The 27,087-nt window shown below is 35.0% G+C and overlaps 1 protein-coding gene across 2 annotated transcripts in view; it reads left to right on the top strand.

The window, feature by feature from the left end:
- The window catches only part of UACA (uveal autoantigen with coiled-coil domains and ankyrin repeats), a 102,755-nt gene that overhangs the window by 32,846 nt on the left and 42,822 nt on the right, over nucleotides 1-27,087 (top strand). The window contains exons 1-5 of one of the 2 annotated variants that reach the window (XM_044665313.1): nucleotides 5,902-5,940; nucleotides 8,013-8,143; nucleotides 19,666-19,754; nucleotides 23,496-23,560; nucleotides 24,643-24,700. In XM_044665313.1, coding sequence (XP_044521248.1) covers nucleotides 5,902-5,940; nucleotides 8,013-8,143; nucleotides 19,666-19,754; nucleotides 23,496-23,560; nucleotides 24,643-24,700 — 382 coding nt within the window. Of the gene's footprint in view, nucleotides 1-5,901; nucleotides 5,941-8,012; nucleotides 8,144-19,665; nucleotides 19,755-23,495; nucleotides 23,561-24,642; nucleotides 24,701-27,087 lie in introns of those variants that run through there. The other variant, XM_044665312.1, reaches the window with a different exon arrangement.

Below are 27,087 nucleotides of genomic sequence, written 5' to 3' on the forward strand. Positions count from 1 at the left end.
ATAAGATACAAAGATGCAAGTGAAGATTTGTAAAAGATGAGTAAGAAAGATAGGAGAAAGGAGCCAGTAGATAGGGATAATAATAGGAGCAGTTTTCTGAAAAAGTTGAGGAGATGAGGTGATGGGGGTAGGTGGTGGTAGGGCATATGTAAAGGGATTTGCCTTGGCAAGGAGAAGGGTTGCTTCTTTACCTGAGACTAGCAGGAAGTAGTAGAGTGATGTCTGAGTGATGAGGAAGAGAGGGAAAGGACCTCTTAGTGAAAGATCTCAGTTTTTTCAGTGAAGTATAAAGAAAAAAGGCCCTTGGCTGAGAGGATAGGTGGTGTTATTCCAAGGAAAACTTAAGGAAAGAAGAGAAAGTTTGAAACTGCTGCATTGGAGAGTAAAATAGTCAATTAGAAAGGAAAAGAGTGTTTGTCTTGTTGGTAGTGAAGGCCCAGTCACATAGTTTTGTAATTTTCTCCAGTTCTCCTCAGTAGGATATAAATGCAAAGTGGGAAGATGGTGAATGTAATCTAGGATTGGGGCTTGGCAAGGTGTGATTGGTGATAGGACAAGGGGACAAGAGAATTGAAGATGGAGGATAATACAGAATTGAGTTGAATCATTTATAGTTGAGATAGGGAATGGAGGAAAGTAGGGGTGAAGGGAGTAGAAGTCATGCATGATATATATGGAGGGCAGAATTAGGAATCATAAGGCATAGGGAAAGATGGACCATAGAAAATTATGATCAAATAAAATAATATCAGTTCAAGGGTGTGTGTGACTATAAAAAGGGGACAGTGATAGCACTTATCTTCCAGGGCTGTTGTGAAGATCAAATGAGTTAATATTTGTAAACCATTTTATAGAACTTAAAGTGTTATAAAAATGTTACCTATTATTATATAATGACATGTAAAAAGGAAGTTAAAAATGGATTGGGGGGTTGGTGAGGGAACCTGAAATAATTAGGATGGGGGCATGATAGAGAAATGTGGAGCTTTAGAGGTGAAACATGAAAAGAAATGAAAACAGCTCGAGTATCTCCCTCAATCAAAGGGAGAGACTGCAGAGATAAAGGGTACTTCCAATTTTTGAGGTATACTTGGGGGCATATGTTGGAAGTCTCTTCTGTGAAGGCAGGAGATGCAGAGGAGAAGAAAAATGTGAGCTCTCATTAATGAAAGGAGCATGTCTTGGAGTGTAGGTAACCACTAGGAACTGGATTAGGTGAAAACTTGGGTAGTGTCAACCTAAAGAAATATATATACATAAAAAATTCTAAAACCAAACATTCTCCTGTGGGTATTTTACAAAAACTTTAAACAGGATTTAGTAACTTAATTTGTAACTACTGTTACATTCTGATAGGAGACTGAGAGATTTCAGAATAAAAAGCAATTTGTAGGACTGCTAATTAGGCAGTTTACATTTCACCTCAGCACCATTCAAACTTCTAGTAAAATGACTAGATTTGGGTGAACACTTTCATTTAATAAATCCACTCCTTGCTTTGCTTTTCTGCTTACAGGGCCTCTGGGCCTCTTGAACCCAAAAAAGGTTATTTCCAAACCCAAACACACCTACCTCTGGAACAAGTCCTACTAAGAAAAGGAAACAAAAAGAAAGAAGGCAGAGCCTAAGCACAAACTCATCCAACTGAGTCTGGGATCAGGATGGGGAGGTACAGTAGATGTAGAAAGAGTGACACTCATCCACTAACTACACTTCACTGGAGAGTTAAAATAAAGATTCTTTTTGTAATAGAAGAAAGAATACCAGCCCAAATATCTAATTTTTTGACATTAGACAACCTTATCCTCTGCTTCTAAATCCTAATAGCAAATTCTGTTCTGTTCCCTCCATTTATTTCTTAACTCCTAAGAGGCATTGGTTCCAATATTTCCTAATCTATTTATATCCAGTCTGGAGAAATTTGTTTGAGAGGATGAATTCCTCCAAATCCTGAGGAAGTAGGATGATGGTCAATGTTTCTTTCTATTCCTCTCTGTTACAGAAGACCTCAGATGGCAAAGAGAGATTTGTTTTCAATCCTTTGTGTGATATTATTACCACAGATATACACAGAACATTAGAAATGGTTTTATATTCCCTTAGAGAGCCTTTATATGTGTAGGTAGGTCCTTTTAATTGTTTTCATAACAGTATCCCTCAATCTATATTGTTTCACAGACTTATAAGATTGTCTTATATCACCTCCTTATAACACACCTACCTCCTATTTCTGGGAGAGTATGTCTGGGCTTCTTGGACTAAAGAAAAAGATACTTCCAGATTTTGTCTCAACAATAATCAAATAGTCCTGAATGGAATAGTATCATCTTCTGGTTCAGCCAAAGCTTATTCACTTTGGTTTCTCACATGAGTCTATAATCATCCTTTCAAAATAATGACTTTTCAGACTGGATATAGCTTTACCTATCTATTAAAGAATGAATGATTGGAAGTAACTTTTTTCCCCTTATTTTTGGTTGTAATACAACTTTTAAATGATATTATAAACTACTGTACTATAATGATTGTTTGCCTCTTCCTATAGACATTAATGATTCCACAAATGGAACTTCAGCTTTTTGAGAATACATAAATTATTATCATACTGTTGTGGAAAAAAATGGGTGTGGGAAAAATAAAAAAAAGATTGACTTCTAAAAAAACTTAGTATCATGCAGGATTTTATAGTATAAGAAATATTTTATGGGTGTTCTACATCAGGATATATGCTAGACCTAAGTTTAAAGTCAAGATTTAGAGAGATCAGGTCATTGAGGTGCAGACAGTATTTAAAAAGAAAAACCCTACTGTCTTACTAAATAAAAACAGTAGGGAATGACATGGATAGGGTTAGATTCTCTAGATTATACCAGTGGGGATACACCCAGCTCAAAAACAGTAGCCCCATGAGAATAAAAAGTTTGCCAAGTCTGAAGAATTATACTCTTCTTGACAGTGGTAAAATTTTTCTTGTTCAGGGTCTTCATGACTAAAGACAATAAACTTCTTATTAACCAATTAGGGCCCCAAATTTAGGTAGAACAAATAATGCCTAAGACTAGGGACTTCAATCTCATTTAGTGTTATAGGTTTGGGTGGAAGAGTAGGGATCTTTTATTCTTCCTAAAATGTTTTATTTATAGTCTTGTTATATGTGTAATATTTAATGGAATTCTTGGTGTTCAGATAGCTTATTCTGTTTTCTCAACTGAATAGAAGAAATTTGACTGTCCACAAATAAACTACTCAGAGGTCATGATATCAACCAAGGCAAAAAAAAAGTGGAGACTGAGTACTCAGTTAAATTTAAGTTACTTGACAGAGTACCCTATTTGCTTAAAACTGTTAATTGTGATGTGGTCTATTTAATGTTTTGACAGTGCTTCTGGCTCTTCTCATTTAACATGTTGGGAGACAGACTGGCAGCAGTAGTAAGCTGAAACCTGGTTGTATACAGAATGAAATTCATACTTGGAAAGGAGAAAAATTGGAAGTGCAAGCATGTGCTTTTTCTAAATTAAAGTCTGACACATTTTGGTTAAAATAGAATTTAATGCTCTGTTTGTAGGTCTCTGTAAATTTGAAGATATGTGATCATCATAGTAGAACTCATTTTTAACATCATTCTGTGGAATAACTGAGCTCATTTCTTTAAAAAAATGGATATTTTTTGTTTTTATATCACTGTAATTTCACTGAAGTAAATAAATAATAAAATATTTTCAGAAAAGAACATTAAAAAAAGAAAAAGACAGTTTAATTACTGCTACATTATCATTCCTGTGTCACAGAAGATATAGGTTTATTTTCTACCTCTTTTGTGGCATTATTAATAATCCTTCACTTTCCTCCATCATAATATAGGTTTTATGAAGGCAAAGAGTTTCTCTAAATATTTCTAAAATATGCCAGTGCTTGGCACATAGTCAAATGAACCCTTAATAAATGCTTGTTTATTTGACTTGGCTTTGCATCAGCTATAAGTCTGATCATGCATCTCTGTATTCTTCATATTTGTTATTTTTTACAGTACAATAACATTATATTTATGTACCACGGTTTGTTAACCATCTTTATTTCTAGGCCATACTACTACAAAAAATGTAGCAATAAACATTTTTGTTGTCTGTGTTACCTTTCTTTCTATCTTTGACTTTTTTAGGACATTTTGCCTGACAGTGAGGTTTCTGAGTCAAAGGGTGGTGGTAATTTTTTAAGCATAATTCCAAACTGCTTTCCAGAAAGGTTGGACCAGTTCAGTTTTACCAAAATTATATTCCCATGTCTATTCTTTCATAGTTCCTCCAGATGACTATTCCTATCTTTTGCCTTCATGATAGTTTTCTGGGTGTGTGATGAAACCTCAAAGTTGTTTTGACATTTCTCTCATTATTAGTGATTTACAGCAGATTTTCATATAATTTTAATTTGCATTTCTTTGGAGAACTGTTCAATCAACAAATACTTATTACTTGTTCATTGTTAAAATTCGTGTTCATTAACCACTTATCTATTGGGGGATGGCTCTTGATGTATTTGTTTGTTGTCTGTATATATTTTACATTATATATCTGCATTTGTATTATAAAATGACTTAAGATATATATGTAGAGCTTATATAAGATGCACATGAATATAACATATTTTACATATATGAGATTTTGTTGTTCAGTCCTTTTCAGTCATGTCTGATTTCTTGACTCCATTTAGGGTTTCCTTGGCAAAGATGCTGAAGTGTTGGGTCTTTTCCATCTCCATTTCATTTTGCAGATGAGGAAACTGAGGCAAACAGGATTAAGTGACTTGGCCAGGGTCACATAGCTTATAAATGTCTGAGGCTAAATATGAACTCAGGAAGATGAGTCGCTCTGATATTCTTACTTACTATATCACCTAGCTGCCCCATGTTTAAAAGAATATATTGGATATCCTCATTAATTAATACCTTCCCTTATCCTAGAGATATGGAGTTGTGTTTATGAAAAAGTTTTTCAATTTTGTGAAATTGAAATAATTTATGTTTTGATGATCTAGCTCTTATTTGTTCATGATTTCTCTTAGTTGATCAAGGGCTCTTAAAGTTTTTTTTTTTATGGTTTGTCCTTTAATGTTCAGGTTACATATACATTTTAAGCTGATTGTAGTATATGATGTAATCTAAGAGTTCATTTTTTAAAAAACAATATTGATATCTAAAAGACAAATGTGACCCTCAGATTGCCAGTTAGATTTTGGCATGTTTCTCTGCAGTAAATTCTTGCATATGCTGGCCTTTGCTCCTAGTAGGATCTAAAGTGTGTTACTCAGAGGAAAAGAACGCACATATATATCTATATATAAATATATGTCTATGTATATATTTAGCCACTTCTTTCTAGCACTCAGCTGTCAAGTACTATAGAATCCAAAATAGAACTGAACCGTTGTGACTACATTTTCTTAACAGAGTAATTCAGATCTAGTCATTGCTGCCTGGTCATTCCAGTGTCTTTGTTGCAGACTGAAAGCAGCTGGATGCTGATTTAGTTGTGTAGTATTTTCCACCAAGTTCCTTCCTGAAAGAGATTGCTTGAAAGGCTACAAATAGAGAATAAGAGGAGGAGTTAAGGTACCTACAGTAGGGCTGTTCTTAATCAAGTATAGTGCTAGGGAAGAAATATTTTTCAAGCAGTTATGAAGTCTGAGGAAGATCCTGAGGACGAAGAAAATATTGTTAGGGGTCCAAGCTAAGCACACAGTGTAGCAAGATGAATGTTGAACTGGAAATATTATAAACGAAGTTCTTAAACCTTTGGTTAGAAGTTTTAGCCAAGGAGTTGTTTTGTGTGAATAGCTGAGGTTTGTAACTTAATGAGAATTACATACTTTACTGCTGGCAACAAGAAGCTCCAAGACCTCTTTATGATGAGCTTTTGGTTTTCCTGTTCTGCTAAAAACAGGGTAGGTATTCCCATGGCTTAGTTTAACAAAAACTTGTGGGTAAGATTTTCTTGTCTGATTTATTTCATACTATGATATGAATGCTTGTTAGTTTGTTTTATTTTCAATCTGATTTAGCTGATGACAGCCAGTTATTACTATCAAAAGTTTTTTACATGTTTGTGCAGGCACAAAAAACTTAACACAATAATCACTTGCCTAAAATGAATTGTTTTGTAACCACTATCAATAATTCACATTTTGCTTAGTTGTATTAATACTAATTGACATAGTCAAATGATATTCTGATACTAAATGGAGAATGCTACATTTTGATTTTTTTTAAAAAAAGTTCTAATTAACCTGTTTAATTATTTAGAAGCCCCTACTTTCTATTCCAGTTGATTTAATATAATGCTGGTATTAACTTAAATTTGTTAAACTAGCTTTCCCTTTTTAAAGCAGATTTTATTTGTAGAGGTCAGAAGAGTACTTAATCATTTTGGGGCATTTAGATACTATGAAAGACTGGGAGCTGACTTCTACCTACTCCTTGCCCCTGAGGCTTATGTTTGGAGAAATAAGATATAGTCTGTAAACAAAACATATGAAGTTAGTCAGTTGGAGAATATTGTTTGGAATAAATGGATTTATGAGCTGAAGCCTTTTTATGTTTAAACATGTTATTGTTAAAGCCTTTGTTAGTTATTGGATTTGATTTTTTTGTATCTTTAAAGAATCTAACAGCTTTGCTGTATTGGGATTAATCAAGTTTAGGGTGTGGAAGAGATATCTAGATAGATTAGAGAAATAGCACAGATTTAGTGTAACATGTAACAGTATTTTAGGTACATTTCTTAAAGTTTAGAAGGCCACAACTCTACTGACTTGACCAGCATATCTATAATAATTCATCTAGTAGTTTCTGTTTGATGGGGAAAGATCAAAGTTTTAGCTTAAGAATAGTTATTTTAATGTTTTGTTCCAACCACAACTAATAATACCACTATATAATGAAAGTTAGTAGGAGGTGTAAGCCTTTACTGGAATTCTCCATAATAACACACGTTTCTCCTTTGTTCTCCTTTTAAAATTAATTTGCCTAAGTAGACTTCATTTGATTTTTCTAGTATATAGATATAATGGATTTCTATTTTTGTCAGTGCATAAAGAAAAATGAAATAGCCTGAATGTTGTGAGCAATATTAATTCACTTTGATTTTTATTATTAGAAAAATGCCATTTTGAAATGTGTGCAGCTGCCTGTTGCAAATATTTCCCAAATTACGTAACCAAAAAAATTGAAAATTTTATGTGTTACTTAAACTTATTGCATTTGTCTCACAATGTACCTAAGCTGTTTTCCTTTGAGAAGATACATCGATGTTTATGAATATGTTGAGTGCCGTTCCCTGTCACTGGCAAAGTAATGCTAAATGTGTAAAAATGTTTTCCTCCCACAGATTAAAAGAATTTTTAGTGTAGTATCAGCTGTATCATCTATCTGATTGGAATAGGCTTTTATTATTATTTGTAATCCTAGTGAAATTTTCAACCCACTGATAACATAGAAATGTTTATACAGTAACAGATAATGGTGTGGCTTTGATGTACTTGGAAAATGTAATTCAATGTATTGTGCCAGAATACATTATCTAACATTATCATTTGGTTCCACAAAATTATGAGATGAGTAGAGCTATTGTTGGTGGGGATTAGGGGAGTTGGACATTATGATGGGATATAAGTATCAGATTCAGTGTTTTAGGGTTTGCAAAACAGTTTTTATACATAATCTCATTTGATACTGATAACCCTATGAGATATCCTTATTTTACAGAGGAATAAAGGGGTGACTTGTGATCACATGATCACACAGCTAGTGTCAGAGGTGGAATCAAACCCAGATCACTCTTGACTCAAATCCAGCCTTGGATTTACAGTATTCTAAGAATGTAAATACAATATAATTTTAATTCAGGTGGCATAGGAGGTCTATCTATATTGCTGTTAAACTTTCTTTGTCTCCTATGAAAATTTTTAAATTGATAACATATGCCATTATAGTAACTTTTCTTTTTCTTTTTTTGTAGCAAACAGATTGGAACAAATATGATGACAGACTAATGAAAGCAGCTGAAAGGGGAGATGTAGAAAAATTGTCCAGCATCCTTGCTAAAAAGGGAATCAATCCTAGTAAATTAGATGTGGAAGGCAGATCTGCGTAAGTAATCTCATGGTCCAATTAAGTTTTAGGTAGATTTGCTTTAGAGTTTAAGTATACAAGGTTAATACAGAAGTTGCTTTTATTAACTTCTCTGGCATTTTTCTAGAACTATATTTTAATAAAAATTTCTGCTCTTTTATAAACATTTCAAAAACATGTTTGGCTGATATATTTTGTTTTGTTCTAAATGTGTAATTTCATGTGTTTGGGGACCTCTCTGCATGGAAACTACTAAGCTGATGTCGATCTACAATTAAAGTCTTAGAGAACTTCTTGGGATTAAGGACTTGCTCATGGTCATAGAGCTAGTATGTTTCAGGGGAAATATTTGAAACCAAGTCTTTCCAACTCTTAAGGCCTTCCATATATATCTACTATGTCATGTTGCTTCTTGCTTGATTAATAGATCTTCTCAAAATGAAAGAACCATCTGGATATATGACAATACTTAGGGTTCTGGGTTAGGTTAGGTCACAAATTGAGTCTCCATTCCAGAGCTATAATTAGGAATTTTCACCCAGTGTGATAGGCAGTAAGGATGCCATAATGGACTGTGGAATTGGGAAAGAGAATACCTGTAGTCTAGGATGTGTCCTGTTTTATTCTTTTTTATCCATATCTAGTAAGTTCTATTTTAACTAACTGTTCTTGGTAATTGAGTGCCAAGAGCCTTCATGAGGCATTGCAATCTTGTCAACTTCAATCAGAAATGTATTCCTGCTGGCTACATAATGACTTAGAAAACCACAAAATAACATTACCAATTTTGTATTTTCACTCATTTTGTTAAACATTTCCTAAATATTTTTTAATCTAGTTCTTTCACTGGGCATGGACAATTTTGCTGGCCAGGAGCCAGCAGGCTAGGAGTTTAACACCTCTAGTATAGTGAAAAGAGGACTGGCTAGCCATAGAGTCAGGATGATTTGGTTTTAAGTCCCACCTCTGATGCTATTAAAAATTATTAGCAATTCAGTGCCCCAGGTATCTTTCTAAGTTGTAAGTGGCAGAATAGTTGGTGATCTGCTTGGGAAAAGGGAATTTCTTTTCATTTGGGGTTTTCTAGCTCTGAAAAGGGATGGCATTGGACTAGTATACCCTTAGCTCAGGCAGGAAGGCAGTCCAAGGGGGATGTCATGGCAGTGGTAGCTCCAGCTCAAGTGAGGGTTGTCGGAGTAGTCTTATTCTGTGTGTGTGTGTGTGTGTGTGTGTGTGTGTGTGTGTGTGTGTGTGTGTGTGAGAGAGAGAGAGAGAGAGAGAGAGAGAGAGAGAGAGAGAGATGGATAAGGTAGGAAGTGTTCGAAGTAGAAGTGGAATGTCTCTGGGCCTTTTCTTCTATAAATGTATACCATAAATTGCAGTCCCTCAAAAGGTGGGAGGGATGTGAATCTTCCATTGTAAATAAGCTGCTTTGCCCCAAGGTGGTTAGCTGCAGGATGCCTCAGGTCTGAGACCTGGTCTCCTATCATTTTAAGGATGGTCTCTAGCTAAGGTAATCCAAGCAGTGTAACTTTCAAACCCTGTCCTCGATATGGTCAGAACTCCAAGGTTCTCCTCACCCCTCAATGGCTAGTTACTTAATGTGACACATGCTGGTTTAAAGATTTGAAGACTGCCTACTCTTCCCATTCTTTAACCAACCTTTTCTCCCTGCCTTAAATTGTCTCAGAAATACCCAAGATGTTGGGAAGAGGAAATGCCTGCGTGTACAGTTTCTGAACATGCAGGCGAAGGATGTCGACAGTCTCTAGACTAGTGCAGAGTCAGCCTATGACTGATAACTGTTTTCCAGGGAATATTGAAGGATATGGAAAAGTAGTTTGTGTGGAGTGCCCTTACTGTTTCTTGTAACACCTTTCTGAAGTGGACTGGTAAGCCACACCTATTTTGGTTTGGGAGTTGTTAGCTTTTGGTGGGAAGCTAATAAATTCAGCACTTAAGATGTCAGCAGCCTGAATCATGAGAGAGGCCTGTTTCCAGTGTATCCTCTGAATGGCGAGTTCCTCCTTGGAACCTTTATTTAAGGAAGTACTTACTCAGCCCATGCCCTCTCCTAATTTTGCTTGCATATAAGTATTACCTTCTCCCCTACATCCCCTCTTAAGCTCCATTTTATATGCCTGTATTCCTTATCTTTGTGCATTTTTCTTGGTGACCTTTTAACTTTCCTTCTATATAAAAGACTATTGTGAGTGAGGTAATTTTGGAATAAGGAAGCATAGTTAACAGGGCAAATTTCAATAAAAAGAATATTTAGGGGCAGCTGGGTAGCTCAGTGGATTGAGAGTCAGGCCTAGAGACAGGAGGTCCTAGGTTCAAATCCGGCCTCAGACACTTCCCAGCTGTGTGATCCTGGGCAAGTCACTTGACCCCCATTGCCCACCCTTACCACTCTTCCACCTAGGAGTCAATACACAGAAGTTAAGGGTTTAAAAAAAAAAGAATATTTAGTGTGCTCCAAAGGAGATATATATAAATATATAAAGGAGACATGACTGAAAATAAACAAAAAAAAATTATTGTATTTTTCTCTTCCATTTTAGTACAATTGAGAATTCAAATATGGGAATTAGAGTTAGAAGGCATGGGTTCATAGACTCGTAGGATCATAGATTTAGAGCTAGAATGGACCTTAAATGTCGTAAGTTCAACTTCCTTATTTTACTAATGAGAAAATTAGGGCTTGGAGTTGAATTTGTCTAACTTGCTAGTTAGTTTCTGAAGTAGGATTCAGTTACAGGTGTTTCAGATGCTAAGTTCAACACTGTTTCCACCTCATCTTGTTTCTGATCACAAATCCCCTCTTCTACTATTCATTAGCCATGTATAACTAGGCAAAATATTTTTATTCTTTAGGGCTTCAGTTACCTCATTTGTGAAATGGGTCATTGAACTCTATGACTATATGGTTCCTTCCAGCTCTGAAATTCTATGATTTGACAACTTTTTGAAATATACATGTCCTCTTTTGGTACCATATCTCTTTTTTACTAGCTTTAGGGAAAAATCAGTACTAATAATGATATTTTTAGGCTTCCTGAGGAAATAAATTTTACAATAAAGTAATGTTCCATTGTGTTGTAGAAGTGTCCCTTGAATTTTGAAAGTTTAGCCCACAAATTCTGGCAGATCCTTATCAAGTTAAGCTTTTGATCATAGGCCCAGCCATGGATTCTAGATCTGTTATTTGAGGACCAGCTAAATTTGAAGTCACTGATCTACTAGTCCAGCCACAAGTTAATAACTTTTTATGCCATAGTAACTTAGAGTCCATTTATCGAGTAGCACAGGGGCTATGTAAACCATATTGATGGAATTAATATGCACTAGAAAAATAATAGATCTCACAAGTGAGAAGAGATAGCCATTTTTTCTGTTTGATAAGAGTTTGCATTGAAAATATTGAATGAGACATATGACCAGGAGTATAACACAGAGGAACTACAAATAATTCTTCTGTTATATTTGGCATTAGATAGAACTTTATTAGAATACTATACCTTTTTTTATTATTCATTCTCCTTCATAGATAATATGGAGGAACTAAAGGTCTAGAGAAATGAGACAAAAAATAATTAAAAGCTATTCTTTTAAGAAAAAGTTTAAAGAATTTGACTGGTTTGGCCTTTTAAAGTCTTGATTCTCATGTCAAGAATTTAAGATGTTTTCATAATGAGGATTTTGAGAAGTTTTTTTAATTTATGGATCACTGAGTATAGAGAATTGAAATTTATGCATGATAGGGAAGACAGACTAATTTATTGGAAAGAGCACTGGAAACTGGTCAAACTAAGGCTATGCAACCAATAAGTAATGGATCTGGGACAAGGAATTTTAGCCCTGTGAACCTGTTTCTTCATCTGTAAACTAGGGATAGGACTTCCTCACAAGAAAGGAAAATGCCTTATAAACTAAAATACCACAGAGCCATAAAATAGTGATTTGGATCTTAGTTGGACCTAGAGAAGTAAATGAAACATTAGAACTGACTTCTGAGGGAGATGATGAACTTTCTGTAATTTTGTAATTAAATTGACCTCTAAATAGCAACCATTTTAAGAAATATATCTGAATTGATGTGTGATTGAAAAAATTGTTTTTAGTGTTCATTCACCAAGTCTAAAAGTGACAAATAGAACATCTATTTTGATGTTACATTAATTTGTAATTAAGAACATTAATTTGGAAACCTAAAATCTTTTGTGGTACTATATCCATTTGTATTATTTGGTGATTTTTGTGATCTTTTGCCTATGTTATATAAAGAGTAATGTTTTTCATTTAAAGCAGTGGTTCCCAAACTTTTTTGGCCTACCTCCCCCTCTCCAGAAAAAATATTACTTAGCCCCCTGGAAATTAATTTTTTAAAAATTTTAATAGCAATTAATAGGAAAGATAAATGCATCTGTGGCCATCACTGCTCCCCTGCATCGCTGCAGCACCCACTTTGGGAATCATTGATTTAAAGAAATAGATGATGACAAAAAAAAGGAAGAAATGTAAGGATTTGGAGTACTAGGATTTAGAATGGTGAAAGGACTGAGGTAAAAAGAAAAAAAAGAAGCAGCAGTTAGAAAAAAGTAGGATTAGTTCCACATGAAAAATCATAATCTTTTTAATGAGTTCTCCACAGGAATGGTAGGTAAAAATTTGACCATTAAAAGGAACCAGAAAATCCTTACCAAATATATTCTTATTTCTAAGTATTTTTAATGATATGATAATTTACTTTTTAAAAAAGGGAGAAAATGTGCTAATTTTTCACCTTTGGATATTATTTTATTTTTTCATGGCCTCAGAAGACATAGCTTTAAAAAGTAAATGACTTCAAGTCAGAACTCTAAAGGAGTTTCAAAAGGACTTCTTAATGTTTTGTTTTAACATTTTATTTTCAATTATAGGTCCCGTTCTATAATTCTAAGTATCCATTTAGTTAGGATATCATTATATGACTTTTTTCAATCCAAAAGGCATTTATTAAATATTTGATTTACTAAATATCCAGTTATTATGCTAGTCATTGGAAAGACAGAGACAAAAAAACTTGAAGTAGACCCTGCTCTAAAGGAGTTTATAAATTTATATTGTACTTGGGGACAGGGTGTTGACATAAGAAATTTAAAGCTATATAAATTCAAAATATACATACAAGCAAGTACAAATTAATTTTGGAAAGATAAGGAAAATGTAATGTAAAATAACAGAAATAACAGTGTACTTTAAGAATGTATGTTAGGCAGAATATATTTTTTTCCCCATAGAGCTCAAATATAACCATTTCAATACAGACTATATTTATTTATTTATTTATTGCTTTTAGGAGTGACTCACCTCTTAATGGTCTAAACTGTGTTTCAAACCCATATTCTAGGGGACCATCAAATAGGTAATTTTGTAATGATGAAGTCATCATTTTCAAGTCTTTTTCTTCTTTCTAGTTTTCCTGAACTTTAAGTCATAGAACAATAGGACTAAGGAAGGGAAACACTGACATAATCTAATTCTTGCTAGTGGTTTCCACATGTTGTTTGTTTTTTCTTCCTGAACTCAAGTAGGAAGTTTGAGGGAATTAGTTTAAAGGCTGGTTATATTTGGAGTTAGGATATGCAGTGAAACGTTTGTTTCTAAATTTAGTGTGTGTGTGTGTGTGTGTGTGTGTGTGTGTGTGTGTGTGTGTGTGTTTGAGTTTTGAAACTTGAGTTCATTAGTTTTGTGGTTATACTTGAGAAGTAATTTTTGATGAATTGTGAACTTTCATCCTGGATAAAATAGTTGTTGGCAGTAAATTTGAAGCAAAAGAGTATCTTTTATGGAATTAGTCAGTATACTTTTGGCACTTAGAAGTGCATAGATAAGAATTTCTCTTTCTTCACTCTTTACCCCCACACACATATACTTGTTCTTTAATGAAAACATTATGTAGTTGGGTCAAGCCTTACAGACTAAGATATATTTCCTATCTTATTTAAAATTATAGGAATAGCTATTTTATTTTACAACTTGAGTAAACATTCCATCTTAGTGTGCATTGAGGTAACTTCATTTGAAACTAAATAAATTGGGCTGTTAGTAAAGAAGAATTTTAATTTTAAAATAAAAAAAAACTTATAAGGGGCAGCTGAGTGGTATAGTAGATAGTGCATGAGGGCAGGAGTTAGGGTTAAGTGATTTGCTCAGGGTCACACAGCTAATGTGAGGCCAGATTAGAACTCAGGAAAGTAAATATTCCTAACTCCTGCCATCATATTTTTGTGATAATTTGTGATACTGAGGAAAATGTGAATCCTTGAACTCAGAATTTACTTCTCTGTTTTGGAAGCACTATACCTTTCTTTCATAGAAACAGGTTTTTTTTCTTTTAAAAATTCACATTGAACAATCGGTAGCATTAATTAGCTCAGCTGGTGCCTCATTAGACATCTGAAACTAAACAAATTGTTTTAATAGAGTGCAATGTCTGCTTTATGCATTATATAGATAAACTACTTTGCATTTTTTAAAAGCACTTTACTCCCCACCTCCTTCTTTTCCTAGAAAAGTTTCTGAATTATTTCCACCAAATTCTATATTTATCAACTTGGCCTATAAGGAGGAGGAGCAGGGAGTATCATTTTCTATTGTCCTAAAAAACTTAGTAATGTAGTAATGAAGACAGTTTAATGTGATAGATACATGAACTAAAGATTTATCTAATTCCTACTCTATGCAACACATTATGCTAGGAATGCACAGCTAAAATGAAACAAACTTTGCAGTCAAAGAACTTAACATTCTACTAGGGAAGTATACATACATACAGATGTATACATATAAATTCAAAATTCATGAAAAAAAGTAATTTGAGGTGTGAAAGAGGGAGGAAGTGGGTGGAAGGCAAGCAAGGCATCAAAGAAGGCTTTTGTAGGGGGCATTTGAGGTGCACCTTGAATGAAGCTGGGGAATCAAAGAGGTAGATAATGAGGAGAGACTGAATTCTAGGTATAAGGGATAGCCTTTGCAAAGATATAGAACTTTTTTTTTATTGGGAAGGGCATTTAGCCCAGTTTGACTGGAATAGTTTGGTACAGGTTCAGAAATAGAGACAAGTGGAACAGATTAGGTATACAATATAATAGAAGCAAATGAACCTATTATCCTAGAAGGATCTGAGGTACTGGGATAGGGATTCAATTTGACAAAAACTTCTGGGAAAACTGGATATGAGAACGGAAGAAATTAGAATTATAACAGCAATTCATATCTTACCAAGATGAGCTCCACATGGATACCTGACCTAAACAAAAAGGTCTTATCATAAAGAAATTAGAGAAATGTGGAAAAAAATACCTATCAAATCTATAGATAAAAGAAAACTTAGTTGCCAAAGAAGGGATAGTGAGGGTGATAGAAGATAAAGTGGATAATTTTGATTGCATGAAACTAAAACATTTTTGCATGAATAAATCTAAAAAAAGCTAAAGATTAAAAGATGCCTTAGCCACAGTTCCAAAGACAACACCATATATTAGTTCAGATTCAGGAGGGTGAGATGGGGCAAAATGAGACATTCAGAAGTGACTGAACATTTAGCAAAGGGGAAGGTTTGTTTTGTCCTAACACAACAAGAATATTCAATAAGGATGCAGTAACATTTAGCTTCTCTTCAAGTGGATCCCTTCCTCTACTTGGGCTCCATTTAGGAATTGTGTCTGGTCAGTAAGTTGTCAGATTTCAGAGACTTTGTGGTCTCAGGCACCCACCAAGTCTAAGACACTTGGCTACAGATGACTGGGACCTTTTTTTTTACTTCTAGAATAGGAAACTATATCAGGGAAGCTGGGCCAATCAGGTTGCATGGGAAGAAGGAATATATGTCAGGGAAATCAGGGAAGCTGCATCCGGATACTAGGGAATACAAAATACAAAAGTGAAACAGTTAATTGGGAAAAGAGTCTTTGCAATAAGTTTTGTCAGCCAAAATCTCATTTCACACACACACACACACACACACACACACACACACACACACACACACACACATTGACAAAATTGGTAAAGATGACTTTCCCTCCCTGCAAAGGAAAAATGATATTTGGAGGATTGTGGGAAAACAGGCACATGGTGGTCGTGGACATGTGAAGGAGTCCAGCCATTTGGGAAAGCAATTTGGAATAATCCCCAAACCAATTATTTAATATTATATGCCCTTTGTTCCACATATGTGTGCTAGACCAATACCTAAAGGACTTTAAAGAAAAAGGAAAACATGCTACATGTTCAAAAATATTTTAGCATCTTCTTTTGTGTTGGCAAAAAAAAAAAAAAAGGAAACTCATGTAATGCCCATATATTGGGGAAAAGCTGAACAGATTGTGGTATATGAAGACAAATTGTGGTAATGTGGAATATCATTGTGATATTAAAAGAAAAGAAAAAATATGATTTCAAAGAGGCATGGAAAGTTTTGTATGAATTGCTAAAGAAGTAAGCAGAACCAGAAAAACAATTTATACTATAATATTAATATCATAAAAATGATCAGTTTTGAAAATATATAAATTTAATGAAAAGTGAAATGATTAAGTCAGGAAATCTGTACAATAATAACAACACTAAAAACAACTTTAAAAATTATGAGAATTATAAGCAACACAGTGACAGTTCATGAATCCAGAGGACTGATGATGAAGCATGCTATTCATCTTCTGACAGAAGTGATGGGATTCAGGATGCAGAAGCAAGGCTTTTTTTTTTCACTAGTCCACTTCTTTCTCCTTCCTTCTTATTTCCTTCTCTTCCTCCCTTTCCTCACATCCTTCTCTCCTGCTTCCTTCCTCTCCTTCCTTTTTCCTCTTTCCCCTCCTCTTCTTCCTTCTGGCATATGGCCATAATGAAGTGGTCCTGGAGATAACCTATTTAACCTCTCTGTGTTCCAGGAAACTTTCTAAGACTATAAACTTCAGAGAAGGTCCCTATCTGTATTGGTAGGTGATTTTCTTACCTGAGAGTTTTCTTTACATATGAAATCACAGGCCCAATTGGTCTTGTTCAATATATTTCTGAACCTATGGCAGAGCTATTCTTAAGGGGAAAACCAGGGGGAGTTAACTTAAATATTTATGTGGGTTCAGAAAGTGAGTAGGAGACAGGAATGGACAATAGTCTGGGACCAAACAAGTCAGGGAAACTGGGTTTAGCTGTTTGGGAAAATGACAGTTGACAGAAGTGACAGACCTTAACTGTCACCCTGCTCTACCTAGACAGGGAGTCTGTGAAACCAGCAAGTAAATGACAAGAGGGCTTATAAACAAGTTTAATTTAAGGAAACTTTAGTCTAAAGAAGGGAGAAGGGGTTTCTATTCTACCAGTCTATGGGCAAGCCATAGGATCAGGGGCAAGCCAAGGATCAGGGGAGGGATTTAATCTACACTGAACTGAGAACTAAAGCAAGAAAGGGCCCAAAGAACAGCAGGACTGAAGTGGACATCCTCACAGCAGAGTCCTGACACACTCAAGTGATGGTACAGCTTTCCCAGGTCTTCAGCCAGTACTCCTTCAATTGGATAAGTCAGGGAGCTAAACCAACCTCAGCTGACCAGCAACTCAGGTTAGATTTTTATAGTCTCTACCTAACCTCCCACAGGCAAATGATTTTCCTCCTTCCAGATATTAGGAAATCAGGGTACAAACTCTATTTCCTCTGAGTTCTCCTAGGAGTCAGTTACAACTTGTCCCCAACCACCATGGAATCTGTCCCAGAGAGAGCAACCACACTTCCTGCTTCCCCATTCCATTTAGAATCCTTCAGCCCTTCCTGCTAAGTCTCCTAAATACTAATTTATTAAACTTCCTCACAACACTATCCAGATATAACCCATGTTTTCTCTCCTTCCTCCTGATTCTAGGTATTTAATTCCTGACATATACCAACCTACCAACATAAGTTTTAGCTTTTGAAGAGATGTTAGAGATCATCTAGCCTCAGTTCTCAATTTATAGGTGGAAGAAACTAGGTCCAGGGAAGTAACATGACTTCTCTAAGAGTTAGGTAGAAAGAGGCAGAACTGGAAATTGAACCCAAGTTCTCTCAAATTTTATTTTTCCATTATAACATGCCTCCTAAATCTTTTCTTATTGCTTAAAATTGAGAATAAATCTAAGATCATCTTTTTTTCCCCCTCTTTCCTACCTAAAAATGATTCCATATGCACATGACATTGGCCATATTAACACAATATTATATTATTTTATCAGCTTTGCTTGTGCTTGAGTGAGGTGTTTGAAAGTCAAAGTATTTAAAGTAGTAAAAAGACTAAATATTGGGAGTGGACTTTGTGTGTGTGTGTGTGTGTGTGTGTGTGTGTGTGTGTGTTTTATCTATTACACCACATTTGTTTAAAAGGTTGTAACCTTTACCTTTTTTTGCAGTGTTTCATTTTAGGGAGCTTTTCATCTTACTTAAAAAATAAGCAAGTCTAATGTAGACTTTAATTTTTTTTATTTAGAATATTTTTACATGATTCCATGATTCATGATTTTCCTCCCCTTCTTTCTCCCATCTCTTGGAGCTGACAAGTAATTCCACTGGGTTATATATGTATCATAGTTCAAAATGTATTTCCATGTTATTCATATTTGCAGTAGAGTGATCCTTTAACATTAAAGCCCTAATCATATCTCCATAGAATCGCGTGATCGATCATATGTTTTTCTTCTGCGTTTCTGCTCCCACAGTTCTTTCTCTGGATGTAGATAGTGTTTTTTCTCATAAGTTTTTTCTTCTGGATTGTCCTGTATCATTGCACTGCTGCTGGTAGAAAAGTCCATCACATTCAATTGTACCATAATGTATCAGTCTCTCTGTGTACAATGTTCTCCTGATTCTGCTCCTTTTACTCTGCATCAATTCCTGGAGGTTGTTCCAGTTCACATGGAATTCTTTCAGTTCATTATTCCTTTCAGCACAATAGTATTCCATCACCAGAAGATACCACAATTTGTTCAGCCATTCCCCAATAGAAGGGCATCCCCTTATTTTCCAAATTTTTGCTACCACAAAGAGCATGGCTATGAATATTTTTGTACATGTATTTTTCCTTATTATCTTGTTAGGGTTCAAACCCAGCAGTAGTATGGCTGGATCAAAGGGTAGGCATTCTTTTAAAGCCCTTTGAGCATAGTTCCAAATTGCCCTCCAGAATGGTTGGACCACTAATGTAGACTTTAAAGAAGAGAAGTTTATGGTACTATCTTCAGATTTATTTTAGATCTATGTTATAATAAAATAGGATTTCAATATTTTTTATTTTAAGGATATTTTATTTTACCAATTATATGTATTAACATATTTCCATGTAAGTTTTTTGAAGTTATATGATTCAAATTGTCTCTCTCCCTCCCTTCCCTTCCCCCCTCCTGGAACTGGCAAGCACTTTGTTCTAGGTTATACATATATTATCATGAAATATCATCATTTCAATATTTTTGTCTTTATTTGGCATTTCATATGCAATATTATAATTTTTTTCCTTTTTGTTTAGATTCCATGTTGTTGCATCAAAGGGAAATTTGGAGTGTTTGAATGCTATACTTGTACATGGAGTTGACATTACTGCCAGTGATATTGCAGGTATTAAGTTTTCTTCAAAATTTACTTGTAGGACATGATAATTTGTAAGATACTGATTGTTTCACTTAGACTTTTTAAAAGAGGACCACTTTCTAGCTTTAAATAATTGGAAAAATGTCATAAATATAATCTCACAAATCAATATTTATATTATTTAGAAATAGAAAGGCATCTAGTAGCAAGGTGAGTCAGATATACTCTGGAACAGGAGTTCTTCATATGGAGTCGACAAACTTGTTTGAAAAATGTTTTTATAATTGTATTTCAGTAAATTGATTTCCTTTTTAAGTCCATGTATTTTTATTCATTTAAAAATATTCTGAGAAGAGTCCCATAGACTTAATCAGATTGTGAAAGAGGTCCATGACACACACAAAAAAAAGATTAAGAACCTTTGTTCAAGAAGTTAGATAAAGTTACTTGAAGAGCAGCTAAGATGGCTCAGTAGATAGAGCACTGGTCCTGTAATGAGAAAGACCTGAATTCACATCTGGCCTCAGACACTTAACTAAGCTATGTGACCTTGGGCAAGTCACTTAACCTGTTTTTGCCTTAATCAACTGGGGAAGGAAATGGCAAACCACTCTTGTGTCTTTGCTAAGAAAACCTTATGAACATATAGTCCACAGAGTTATGAAGAGTCATTTGTAACTGAATGATTGTACAATAGCATAACAACTTGAAAGAAGCTAGACAACATTTTTCTTCCAACCATTCCCCCTTTCCTCAGAACTCTTTAAGGCACACCTTCAGTCTCCAGACAAAAATAAAGCGAATTTCTCTACCTTGGTTTGTTTCCTTTTATAATGGCCTGTACTTTCTTTCTACTAGTGCAGTGATGGTGAACCTTTTAGAAACAAGAGTGCCCAAACCATATCCTGGCCTCATGTGAACCAACCCCTTACCCCAGACAGGGGAGGGAGGAAGTGCTGCCATTGGGCTGCTGGGCAGAGGGTGGTTGATGTCTTCAGACGTGGTGGAGAGGGAGGGGGAAGGGAGCATCCCCCTCTGGCACACATGCCAGAGATTTGCCAACATAATACTTGTGCAAGCTAAACTCTTTTCCTTATCTCCTTAAAGATTGATTGAAATACTTTTTTAAAACACCTTTTCTTTGTTATATTCAACATCCTTTGGTATACTTTTTTATATTCCTGAAATTATATTTCTTTAAAATAAATATTTACATATCTAAAACCAATCACTATTATAGATTGTTTTCAAGTGTTACTCAAACTAGATTTGTGGCAGAAATGTTGCTATATGTGACCTGTTAAAAAAAATTAGTACCTTCCATATATGTGACCCTTCTAGATATTGGGGATGATATAAATATGAATGAGATATACTACATCCTGAAGGATCTTACTTTTTATTAGTAAAAATAAGAAAAATGCACAATTTATTGTAATGAGACAGTGTGACAGAGTGTATAGGAAAGATCATATATCTGATTGGGGAGTATTAGGAAAGTCTTCATGAAAGAAGTTGCATTTGAAGGATAGATAAAAAAATTTTTCGGAAAAGATGGAGTGTGGACAGAAGAAGTGATTTTAGGCAGAAGTAATATCATCCTTTTCAACATTCTCAGATGACTTCCGCTTCAGTAATAAATCTAAAAAATATTTAAGCATGGATGTTATGCAGGTGCCTTGATAGCCTCTGGATATGCATAAATCTTAAATCTAAAAAACCAATATCCTGCCATTTGTGCTCTCAGAGAACTTATAGTCTTGAATGGGGATACAACATGTACACAATAAGTATAAGGCATAGCAAAGTGTGATGAAAAATCAAGCAAGGGCAGAGGAAGAGGAAGAAAAGGGGATGTGTGTGAAGGTCAAGAAAGGTTTCTTGGAGGAGGTGGCACTTGAGCAGAGCTTTAAAAGAAGGAAAAAACTCTTAAAGAAAAAGAGGAAGAAGCACATTTCAGAAATGGGAGCCAGTTAGTCAGTAATCTCTTATTAAGTCCTTACTGTATGCCATGAATGGTGCTAAAAACTGAGCTTTATAAAGACAAAAATGAGCTTAAAATCTAAAAGGAGAGACAACATGCGAACAACTATGTACAAACAAGAAACATGCAAGATCAGTGGGTGATAATTTTGGAGGGAAGCCACTACCCTTAAGGGAACCAGGAAAGCCTTCCTACAGAAATTGGGATTTGATCTGAGATTTAAAGGAAGCCAGGGAAACTTAAGTAGCAAAGATAAGAAGGGAGAGCATTCCATACCCGGAGGACTGATTGCCAGTGAAAATGCACAGAGGTATGAGAGATAGATTGTCATGTCTGAGGAGTTTCTAAATCATAGAATATGGAGAGGGAAATAAAGTATAAGCAAATTGGAAAGAAGGAGTCATGTTATAAGGGGCTTTAGAAGCCAAAAAGAGGATTTTACATTTATCTTTTTTTTTAATTTAATTTTTTTATTTCATTTTAAACCCTTAACTTCTGTGTATTGACTTATAGGTGGAAGAGTGGTAAGGGTAGGCAATGGGGGTCAAGTGACTTGCCCAGGGTCACACAGCTGGGAAGTGTCTGAGGCCGGATTTGAACCTAGGACCTCCTGTCTCTAGGCCTGGCTCCCAATCCACTGAGCTACCCAGCTGCCCCTTTTACATTTATCTTGGAGATAATAGGGAGCCCCTGGATGGAATTCATTGAGTAGGGGTGAGGGGCAGTGAGATAAATTGAGGATGCATTGGAGTCAAGGGAGATTTGAGAGACAGAGACCAAACAGAAGGAGGCTCATTCGGTAGTTCAGGAATGAAGTGGAGAGGCCTCCATTAGAAGGGGCAGTCTGTTTGAATACACAGAAAGAATGGCAGAATGAGTGAAAGAGATCAGTTACCATTCTGAATAGACTGGAATGTTAGAATACATGAAAGAAAGTAAGGCGAAATAAAGCTAACCGGTAGGTCAGAGCCAGATTTGGAAGGCTAAAAGATTCTTCTTCAAAGCACTCAGGAATCAGGAAAATTATTGAGCAGAGAACCCTGAGTCATATTTGTATTTTGCTATAGAAAACTATTTTGGCAGCTGTGCGAAAGATATAAAAAAGAGTGTTCCTACTTTGATCACTCTCATGCCCCCATGATCTCTGTAATTACACATTTTTATATAAATTATGTTAGAGAAGATTCCCAAAGGTTGGAAACACTCCTTGATATGGTGAAAATTAGTCAAAGGATGTTGCTAATTTGACTGCTGTCGGTCAAACCTTTTTTTCACTGCTTACTTTCCACACCACTTTATCCAGGACATTTGGTAACTTTTCACTTAAGGTAAAAAATACCTGGTAATTAGATAGTCAACATATAGATAATAGTATATGTGAACTTGTTTCATTGTATTTTCTTTAGATTGTATTAAAAACAAAAACAAAACACCCTATTCTCTTCTGTCTTAGAATTGATGAAAAGTATCAGTTCCAAGACAGAAGAGGTGTAAGGGCCAGGCAATTGGGGCTAAGTGATTTGCCCAGTCACACAGCTAGGAAGTGTCTGAAGCCATATTTGAACCCAAGACCTTTCATCTCTAAGCCTGGTTCTTTATCCCTTGAGCCACCAAGCCACCTCACTGCCCCTCTTGGGTTGTATTTTATTTATTGTTGTTCCTAAAGAAAAGAATCTTATTGGGTATTCATTTCTAATGACCAAGATTATGCTAATAAAAAATTGAATTTCCTTTAAATGTTCTCATTCAAATGTATTATATAGTTATTAAACTTTTACTCCTAGGGAGAAGTGCCCTTCACCTTGCTGCGAAATATGGACATGCTTTGTGCTTACAAAAGCTTTTACAGGTAGGGAAAATTCAACTTAAATTTTTTTTTAATTTGTATACTAAGAATTATTTTTATATGTTCTTCAAACTTTGGATTAAAGGAAAAGGCTAGATATATTCTGACTGGTTTACACAATTTTTTTCTTTTATGGAGGAATGTTAGCTATAAAGAGAAAACTGGGGGTAGGGGGGATGAATTGCATAACTTAGTATATTAAAAATAAACTTATGAAGGCTACCTTCTTGTTGACATTAGCTGAGATTAGAAATTGTTGGCATTTTAGTTTTTATGTGTTCACCCTAATTTAAAAGATAGTTCAATATATATTGTACTACTTTGTTTTCTTTCTATTTAAAAGACATTTTATACATTATTAACTTTGAGTCTGTCAGTCAAAAAGCATTATTTATAGAGCCTTGCAATAGTCAGTGAAGAATTCAATTATTCAGGTGATTAATGTCAAGAAATAATTTTCTTGTTGTAGTGGTGGTTTTTACTCAATTTGGAATTCCTTGAATTAAGTGTTTATTACTAAGGGTTGGTCAAATAGACATGCCTACAAACTTTTCCTTTGTTTTTTTAAAACCAACTTATTAAGTCAATAATAGTAGTTTAGACTATTTTTGTAATTGTTGAAATGTTTTTAAAAAATTCCTTGTTCTCTGTCTTAATAACAACTCTTAAGGACTAAGGGCAAGGGCTAGACAAATTGGGTTAAATGACTTGCCCAGGGACACATAGGTAAGAAGTGGCTTAAGGTCATATTTGAACCCAAGTCCTCCTGATTCTAGGCCTGGGACTCTATCCACCGCGCCATCCATCTCCTCCTTTGTTGTTGAAGTTTACGCCTTTGGCATTTGACCAGAAAACTCACAAAGATAACTTTTAAAAATATTTTGTGTTATTTAATAAATCGGTACTTTTTTCATTAGTGAAATCTTATTATACTTTGCAAAATTTAGGCATTCTTCTATGTCAAATTAGATAATGAAACAAAAGTATAGATTGATCTTTACTGAATATTGACTAAAGCAGAAATTTTAAGATCTGATTTAAAAATAGAATCATAATAAATAACTTATTTTTTAATTTATTGATAGTACAACTGCCCCACTGAACATGCAGACCTGCAGGGTAGGACTGCACTTCATGATGCAGGTGAGCAATAATTTTACTATTAGTAAAAGAGTCTATGTTAATTTTCTCTTCCCTCCCTCCTCTCCTCTTTCCCTCTCCTTCTTTCTTTTTCATGTCCTGTCACCTTCCTACCTTCTGCCTTACAGTCAATACTAAAAATCAGTTCCACACAGAAGAGAGGTAAGGGCTGGAGAATTGAGGTTAAGTGACTTGCTGAAGGTTACACAGCTAAGAAGTGTCTGAGGTCAAATTCGAACCTAGAACCTCCAATCTCTTGTCCTGCTTTGCTATTCACCGAGCTGCCCCAATCTTAATACTTTGTTTTTTTTTTGTAAAGAAGCTAAATTTTATTTTTCATATTTGACAGATGGTATTTTTAACTTGTTGACCAGTTTCTTCTTTTGGTTCTTGAAAAGTATATTTTCTTTCTTGTCTTTTTTGTTTTTTTAAATTCTGACCTTCTGCTTTGGAACTAATACTAACTATGGCAGAAGAGTGGCAAAGGCTAAGCAAGTGGGGTTAAGTGACTTGCCCAGGGTCATAACAGCTAGGAAGTATCTGAGGTATCTGAAGTATCTTTGATCCCAAGATCTCCTGTCTCCAGGCCTAACTCATTCCACTGAGCTACCAGTGGCCTTCTTAATTTTTTTTTTAACTGTAGTTAAGCAATGCTATGGGTGACTCCTACATCATTGCATTTTTACCTTGTTTTTATTATGGTTTTGCACTAATAATTTAACAGTTAAAAGTAGTACTTGTGTGACTGAGTTATTATCTCTTTGAAAATTTTCTTTAAATATCAAAAAAAGGAAGGATGAATATAGGACTGAAAACATAAGAGATTAGCTTAAATATACACATACACACATATTAATATAACTACAGAATTTTAGAACAGGAAGGAACCTTTAACATGTCCATTCGCTTATTTTATAGATGTATAAGTAAGCTCTAGAAGGTATAGTAATTGCCCCAGTAAGTGTAAAGATGGAACTCCAATCTTGATCTTTTCCCACTGTACTATATACTAGTTACTTTGCTTACTATTACTTAATGCAATGAATTCTTAAACTGATTAACTGGTTCCCTCTTTATAGTTTTATTCAACAGAAAAATAAAGTTATTATAAGTGTGAGAAATAACAGTAGGACTAAGAAATTAACTTTTAGCCTAAAAATAATCTACTTTTTATTTTATTGGTTTTCTTTAAAGAGATATTTTAGTTTCTTTAAAAGTTTCTCCTTATTTTTTCATTCTTTTAAGATAAAATCTCTGAAACTACTTTGTGATATACTCAAAGCATAAAATTGATAACACTAAATATTTCCATGTATCTCCTAGATAATTATATCTTTATTTTTTTTAAGATTTATTAATAATCATTTTTAACATGGTTACATGTTTCATGCTCCTATTTTCCCCTTCACCCCCCGCACTCCCCCCACCCATGGCCGACGCACTTTTCCACTGGTTTTGTCATGTGTCCTTGATCAAGACCAATTTCCCAATTGTTGGTGGTTGCATTGGTGTGGTAGTTTCGAGTCCACACCCTCAATCATGTCCGCCCCGACCCATGCGTTCAAGCAGTTGCTTTTCTTATATGTTTCCTCTCCTGCAGTCCTTCCTCTGAATGTGGGTAGCATTCTTTACCATAAATCCCTCAGAGTTGTCCTGGGTCATTGCATTGCTGCTGGTACAGAAGCCCATTACATTCAATTTTACCACAGTATATCAGTCTCTGTGTACAATGTTCTTTTGGCTCTGCTCCTTTCGCTCTGCATCAGTTCCCGGAGGTCTCTCCAGTTCGCCTGGAACTCCTCCAGTTTATTATTCCTTTTAGCACAATAGTATTCCATCACCCGCATATACCACAGTTTGTTCAGCCATTCCCCAATTGAAGGACATACCCTCCTTTTCCAGTTTTTTGCCACCACAAACAGCGCAGCTATAAATATTTTTGTACATGTCTGTTTATCTATGATCTCTTTGGGGTACAAACCCAACAATGCTATGGCTGGGTCAAAGGGCAGGCATTCTTTTATAGCCCTTTGAGCATGATTCCAAATTGCCAGCCAGAATGGCTGGATCAGTTCACAACTCCACCAGCAACGCATTAATGTCCCAATTTTGCCACATCCCCTCCAACATTCATTACTCTCCCCTTCTTTCATTTTAGCCAATCTGCTAGGTGTGAGGTGGTACCTCAGAGTTGTTTTGATTTGCATTTCTCTAATTATTAGAGATTTGGAACACTTTCTCATGTGCTTATTGATACTTTTGATTTCTTTACCTGAAAATTGCCTATTCATGTCTCTTGCCCATTTATCAATTGGGGAATGGCTTGATTTTTTATACAATTGCTTTAACTCCTTGTATATTTGAGTAATTAGACCCCTGTCAGAGTTTTT

Source organism: Gracilinanus agilis, chromosome 2 (genome assembly GCF_016433145.1).
Source record: "Gracilinanus agilis isolate LMUSP501 chromosome 2, AgileGrace, whole genome shotgun sequence".
Taxonomy (NCBI): domain Eukaryota; kingdom Metazoa; phylum Chordata; class Mammalia; order Didelphimorphia; family Didelphidae; genus Gracilinanus; species Gracilinanus agilis.